The sequence below is a fragment of the Apium graveolens genome, chromosome 5 (genome assembly GCF_009905375.1).
Source record: "Apium graveolens cultivar Ventura chromosome 5, ASM990537v1, whole genome shotgun sequence".
NCBI classification, from domain to species: domain Eukaryota; kingdom Viridiplantae; phylum Streptophyta; class Magnoliopsida; order Apiales; family Apiaceae; genus Apium; species Apium graveolens.
Genome location: NC_133651.1, coordinates 276359757 through 276367501, shown reverse-complemented (window position 1 = coordinate 276367501; position 7745 = coordinate 276359757). Strand labels below are relative to the sequence as shown.

General features: G+C 41.8%; 1 protein-coding gene across 1 annotated transcript; it reads left to right on the top strand.

Moving 5' to 3' along the window:
* The first annotated feature begins 303 nt into the window (after window positions 1-303).
* LOC141660979 (uncharacterized) lies at window positions 304-954 on the top strand. The gene has a single exon (XM_074467955.1). The coding sequence runs from the start codon at window positions 304-306 to the stop codon at window positions 952-954; it is 651 nt and encodes a 216-aa protein (XP_074324056.1).
* The last annotated feature ends 6791 nt before the right edge of the window (window positions 955-7745 follow it).

Genomic DNA, 7745 nt, shown 5'->3' with positions numbered 1-7745 from the left:
TTACAATGTTGGCTAAGCAAGGATGAAGTTTCTTAAATAATTTGAACCCTCTTGTTACTAGTATAATGAAAGAGAGATACTTCCTGACAACAGATTTTTTAAATGCAAAATTGGGAGAGAACTCGAGCTATATGTGGCGGGGTATTTTTGAAGCTCAGTATGTAGTGAAGCAGGGGAGTCGAAGAAGAATTGGAATGGGCACATATACGTTTGTATGGAAAGTTCCGTGGTTGCCATGTTCTGAGAATGGATATGTAACAACCACTTGAATTGGAGCAAATCAGAGTTCAGAGTTTAATGGAAATGAATGCTAGAAAGAGGGATATAGGGATTTTGCAGGACATGTTTAATGAAAGAGATGTCCAATTCATTCAGAGTATTCCTTTATTTGATATAAATAAGGAGGACTCATGGTTTTGGATATTTGACAGTAAGGGGGACTTTACTGTTAGAAGCTCCTATCGAAATTTAGTAGGAGAATATAGCACTCCGGATGCAGGATTTTGGAAGAAGTTATGGGAATTAGAGGTTCCCAGGATAATTTTATTTTTCTTATGGAGAACCTGCAAGTTGTGTTTACCAAAGGTTAAAGCATTAATTGATAAAATAGTTAACATCGAGAGTATATGCTCCTGGTGTCGTCTGGGGGAGAAAGATACAATGCACGTGTTATTCAAATGTTCTTTTGCAAAGATGGTGTGGGAAGCTTCAGGTCTGGCAAGCAGGGTTCAGATTATGCTGAATGAGACGGTAGTGGATATCTTCAAGCATCTGTTTATAATATGTATAAAGGAACATTGCGTGTTTGTACCAGTGATATGTTGGAGTATTTGGAACCGCCGAAACAATTGGCTATGGAACAAGGTAGACATGTCTGTATTTGGAACCAAGTCTGCTGGTTTTAACTTGTTAGCCGATTGGAAGAAAGCCCCAATGGAGTCTACTAATATATAAACCAGTAATTAAATCATGTAGCAGACACTGGCAAACTCCTGCTTAAGGGTGGGTGATGGTTAATATTGATGCAACCATTTTTGCGGATATGAGCACTAATGGAATGGGGGGAGGGGTTCGTGATGATAGAGGAGCTTTCTTGTGTGCAATTTATAAGCGGATAGAAACTTTATGGCAACCTAGAGAAGCTTAAGTCTTAAAGAAATTTTGTCCCGGACGAAGAGGCGTGGATTCACCAGGTGTGTGTTTGAGACCGACTCCAAACTTCTTGCAGATGCTTATAGTGGGGGGCAGGGCAAGTCTTATTTTCATATAATAGTTCAAGATTGTATTGAGTTAAGTAAGCACTTTGAAAATGTGTTAGTGCAATTTGTGTATTGGTCTCCTGACTTCCTTATTAATGTACTTACTTCTGATTTAATCTAATGGAAGTGCGTTTTCTTAAAAAAAAACTCACTCTTAAGACTCTAATCTCTCTACTTAATTTCCTCAATTTAAGAGTCTAATCACTTTGCTCAATTTTTAGAGCCAAATTTTACAATTAACTATTATTTTATTATATTTTTTCAATAACACAATCTTTCTCTTTCTACTCACTTTTATTTTTTTGTGAATTCAATATGTTTTTAATAAATAAAATAGATTAAGAAGTCAATATAAATAATATTGTTGGAGATAAGAATATATTAAATCGCTGGAGCCAGTAATTTATATTATATATAATGATTGAGAGAGGAGTTTGGCTCTTCCAAATCTTAAGATCATATTCTCTTCCCTCAAATTATATTTTATTATAAAGTAATATAAGCATACACTTTGTCTCTCCACTTTATATTGTAATCCTATATAAAAAAGGTAATTGATAGGGAAGAAAATAAGGTCTGGGTATATAATTAATATTACATTAATCATATCAGAATTGGGCCAACAGCTAGGCCCATTTTAGAAGGCCCAAAACCCTAAATATTAATTAATAAGGATAAGTCAGCTGATAAGATCAGTCCTAATGGACAAATAAATCCTTGTAAATTGGTCAACAAGAAACCTGGTAGGATAAGGAATCAGCTTCCTACCTCTTAGGACTCCAAAATTCATTCTAATTCTGAGACTTGCCCACCAAGTCTTCAAACCCAAGTCCAATTCAAGGACTCCCAACATCTATATAAAGGGCCTCACCCCACAGATCAAAACTACGTTTTTGACTTGATCCTTGGCATACAGCAAGGTACGTAGGCATCTTGTAAGGCAGATCGAGTCACGAAACACAAGAGCAATCAAATCGAACCTCAAAGCTCACGTTCCCTAGTAATAAATACAACAATTATTATACCTTAGTTTTTGATCCAGAACATTTGGCGCCGTCTGTGGGAAAGCACAACAACAACCATGGTGAGAACACGGAGAACAAGCAACGCCCTTGAAGGAGGAACGCCCACGGGGACAACCCAAATGATTTCGTCAACCGTGGAGGTACCTCCGCATTTAACCTATGCCGCCACCCAAGGAGAAGCCCAGGTAGGGGCAATTGAACCTCAGCCACAAAGGATGATTCCCTCGGCTACTCAAGGGATGAATTCCCAACTTCAGCAGGTACATACACAGTGAATTCTCGACCGTTAGGTATGAGTATTCAACTATTGTGACTACTAACCCCATAGGATGCCCCTTTACCCCGAGGTTGAAGGAAGTGGACATGCTGGACGGAGTGAAGCACGAGGGAGAACACCCCCCCTATATACAAGGTTTGGCTCTTATCCCAGAGGATCAGGAATTTTCTGGTCTATACACTGAAAGAGACTCCAAATCTTCAGATGATGAGGAGGCCCCAAGAAGGAGGCGTGCTGGCAAAGAGCCGATGCATGATGGTAACCAACGTCCTAGGAGCACCCAAGGGATGAATCCCCAAGAAGTACAGGAGAGGATCAGGGCACACGAGGCTAAGATTCAAAGGCTAAAGCGTGACTTGGAGGCGCACCAGACCATCAGGCCCCCACTACCTCCAATGGGGAGAAATCCTCCTCCAATCATAGACCTGGATGGTCCAATACAGAGAAAGGTTGTTGTCCCAAGGGCTGATCCAAGCAATATCCTTCCCCTTGGAGATCCTGATGATCCAACTCCGCCATTCACTGAAGAGATAATGAGTGCCCATATCTCAAGGAAGTTCAAGATACCCACCATCAAAGTTTATGATGGCCCCGGAGATCCCGCTAATCATGTTAGGACATTCTCTAATGCACTGTTGTCCAGCCCGTGAATGACGCTATTAAGTGTCGGGTCTTTCCTCAAACCCTGTCGGGTATGACTCAAAGATGGTATAGTCGTTTGCCCCCGAACTCTATTGGGTCCTTCAGAGAATTAAGTCAGGCTTTTATTAAGCAGTTCATCAGCGGGAGAGTGCATGAGAAAAGTTTAGCATCCCTCATGAGCATTGTGTAGGGAGCGAAGGAATCCTTGAGAGACTACCTGAATCATTTCACAAAGGAAGCTTTAAAAGTCCTAGAACTTGATGAAAAGGTAGCCATGATAGCATTGCAATAGGGAACTAGGGATGAGTTCTTCAAGATGTCCTTGGCCAAGTGCCCCCCTGAAAGCATGTTGCAGCTCCAAGATAGAGCCAGGAAGTACATCAAAGTGGAGGAAATCATGAGGAAGACAGTAGTGAGTAATGAGCCCACTGGAGGCAAGAAGCGAAAAACTGATCTGGAATATATTGCTAAGGACAAGTATCCCAGAATTGAGAAAAACCCTGATTTAACCCCAAAGAAGGGAGGACCTGGGCAAAAGTTCACTGAATACGCTAAGTTGAATGCTCCTAGAAGCCAAATCTTGATGGTAATCAAGAAAGATCAAGATATTTGTTGGCCTAAACCCTTGACGGCTGATCCTGTCAAGCTAGATAAGAGCAAATATTGTAGATTTCACAAAGATGTTGGTCATGACACCGATGAGTGTAGGCAACTGAAAGATGAAATAGAATTTCTCATTCGGAAAGGAAGATTGAACAAGTACACTAGGGAAGGAAGATATAGGAATAACAATAGGAGAAAGAACTTTGAAGATCATAGGAGGGACCAGGCGATCAGGAGCGGAATCCCCAGCCTAGGGGACCAGTTATAAATACAATTCTTGGAGGACCACGACCTCGAGGGCCTGTGATAAACATAATTTTTTGAGGACCAACTTCTGCTGGATTATTCATGAACTCCAGGAAAGCATATACCAGCGAGGTTATGCATATTGTTGGAGAAGCCCCGAAGAGGGCCAGGACAGGAGTAACAATGGATTTTGATGATTCTGACCTGGAGGGTGTGAAATTTCCGCATAATGACCCGCTGGTCATAACACCAATAATAAGGAACAACCCGGTGAAGAGCGTCCTCATAGATAATGGTGCTTCAGTAGATATCTTGCTCCATGACACCTTTCTAAGGATGGGTTATAATGATTCTCAATGAACCCCGACCGATATGCCGATATATGGATTTGCGGGAGTGCAGTGCCCCGTGGAAGGAATAATCAAGTTTCCAACAACCATAGGTCAGGAACCAAGGCAAGCAATACATATGTTGGACTTTGTGGTGGTGAAGGCTAGCTCAACTCACAATGCTATCATGGGAAGAACCGGAATACATGTCTTCAAGGTAGTCCCTTCTTCGTACCATTCAGTAATAAAGTTTCCCACCCGGAATGGGATTGGAGTCGAAAGAGGAGATCAAAAAATGGCTAGAAGTTGTTATGTGGCCACAATGAGGGCATATGGAGTTGGGGGGCAGGTTCTGCCTATTGAAGATCTGGATATCCGAGAGAATGATGAGAAAAGAGGGAAGGCAGCAGAAGACTTAGTTCCAGTTCCTTTAGCCCCCGAGCATCCTGAGAAGGTAACTTTCGTTGGAGCCACATTAGAGGAGCCCCTTAGAGGGAAGTTGGTGAAATTTCTGCAAGAAAATAGTGATGTGTTTGCATGGTCAGCAGCTGATATGCCAGGCATAAACCCGGAACTGATTACTCATAAGCAGAATGTGGATCCAAATTGGAAGACAGTGAATCAAAAGAAAAGAAGTTTTGCTCCAGAGAGGCAAGAAGCTATAAAACAGGAAGTAGAGAAGCTCTTAGAGGCTGGTTTTATTGAGGAGATATGATTTCCAGAATCGTTAGAAAACCCTGTAATGGTGAAGAAGGCCAATGGAAAATGGAGGATGCGTGTGGACTTCACTGATCTGAATGACGCATGCCCTAAGGACTGTTTCCCATTGCCAATGATAGATACTTTGATAGATGCCACTGTTGGACATGAGATACTGAGCTTCATGGATGGATTTAGTGGATGCAATCAGATCAAAATGCACAAGGACGATATCCCAAAGGTATCATTCATCACTGAATTTGGTGTTTATTGCTATCTTGTTATGGCATTTGGTCTCAAGAATGCAGGAGCCATCTATCAAAGGTTGGTAAATAAAATTTTTAAGGATCTTATTGGCAAGACCATGGAATGTTATGTTGATGATATGTTAGTCAAGAGTCTAGTGAAGACTAACCATATAACCCATTTGAGGGAAGCTTTTGAGGTCCTGAGATACCACAAGATGATGTTAAATCCTGCAAAGTGTGCTTTCGGAGTAAGATCTGGAAATTTTTTGGGATTGATGGTCTCCAAGAGAGGAATCGAGGCCAATCCCGACAAAATAAAGGCAATCCTAGACATGGAGCCACCGAAAACTATTAAAGATGTTCAAAAGCTCACTGGAAGGTTTGCTGCATTGGGATGATTCATCTCCAAATCTGGGGATAAGTGCTTGTCGTTCTTCAAGTCCTTAAAGAAGGTTAAGGATTTTGTATGGAGTGAGGAAAGCCAGAAGGCATTCGAGGAATTAAAGAAATATATGGTCCAGGCCCCGTTGTTGGCCAAGCCAGCTCTGCATGAAGTTTTATACTTGTACTTGGCTGTTTCAGAGAATACCTTGAGCGCTGCATTAGTTAAGGAGGAACATAAAATCCAGAAACCCGTATACTATGTTAGCAAGATTCTGCATGGAGCTGAGTTGAATTATTCAACTATTGAGAAGTTTGCTTTAGCCTTGGTAATGGCTTCAAGAAAGTTGTGTCCCTACTTTCAGGCTCATAAGATTGAAGTACTAACAAATTAGCCCTTGAGAAATATTATTCATAGTCCCAAGGCTGGTGGGAGGCTGATCAAATAGGCAATAGAGTTGGGAGAATTTGATATCAAGTATAGGCCACGAATGGCAGTAAAAGCCCAAGCATTGGCTAAGTTCATGGTGGAATGTACCATACCCAACCAAGAAGTCGGGGGGCAGGAAGATACCATACCTCAAGAGAAGGAAGTAGATAAGGGGGGCAAAGAAAATGATGATAAAGAGAAGGAATATTGGGTTCTCTATTTTGATGGAGCATCAAAAACAAATTCAAGAGGAGCAGGGTTAGTTTTATAAAGCCCTGATGGGTTCTTGATTGAATATGCTATGAAGTGAGACTTCCCGACCACAAACAATGAGGCAGAATATGAAGCTCTGATAGCTGGCCTTGGCTTAGCAGGGACACTTAGAGTCAAGAACTTAAAGGTCTGTGGAGACTCGAAGCTAGTCATATCCCAGGTAAAGGGAGATTTTGAGGCAATGGATGATACGATGGCTAAGTATGTCCGCCTAGTAAGGGTTGTGATGACCCAATTCAATGAATGCCATGTTGAGCACATTCCAAGGGAGGAAAATGATAAGGCAAATGCATTATCAAAGTTTGCTTCATCTGAGATAGAGAAAAGTTCAGGAAGTGTATACTTCCGCATTCTGAAGGTACAGAGCATTGATGTTAAGCTTGTAGCTCCTATAGGTCTAGGAACGTCATAAATAGATCCCATTAAGACCCATTTGCCAAATGATGCTACTGAAGCACAGAAGTTGGTTGTTTGAGCACTGAGATACTCCTTGATAGATGGAATTTTGTATAAAAGATCTTATGTGGTTCCTTACTTAAGATGTCTCAGGCCCGATTAGGCACGCTTGGATCTTGAGGAAGTACATGAAGGAATCTGTGGGCAACACTTGGGGGGCATGGCACTAGCTCATAAGATAACCCGTTTAGGCTTTTATTGGCCAGAAATGATGGTTGATGCCAAAGAGTATGTGAAGAAGTGTGACCGCTGTCAGAAGCATGCATCTGTCATTAGACAACCCCCCGAGATGCTGACCTCCATCAACTCACCCATCCCCTTTGCTATGTGGGGAATGGATATACTTGGGCCTTTCCCCATGGCCACGATACAAAGGAATTTCCTGATTGTAGCCATTGATTATTTTGCTAAGTGGATTGAAGCCAATCCTTTGGCCAAAATCACAACTAAGCACGTTGCACAATTCCTATGGGAAAATATCATGTACCGGTATGGAATTGCCCACATCCTAGTCACTGACAATGGAACGCAGTTCAACAATGAGGAATTCAAGAAATATTGTGAGGAGAATGAAATTGAATTACGATTCACCTCTATTGCTTACCCGCAAGCCAATGGGCAAGCGGAAGTGGCGAATCGAATAATCCTGGATGGACTAAAGAAGATGATCGAGAAGTCGAGGAGTAACTGGGTGGATGAAATACTCCCAATACTATGGGCCTATAGGACTACTTGTAGAGTCACGACTGGAGCAACTCCCTTCATTTAGCATATGGGGCAGAAGCGGTTGTTCCTGTAGAGATATCACATTCCTCTCCCAGGATTCAAGCTTTCAATTCTGAGGAAAATGAGGAAGGGCAAAGGTTAGCCCTGGATC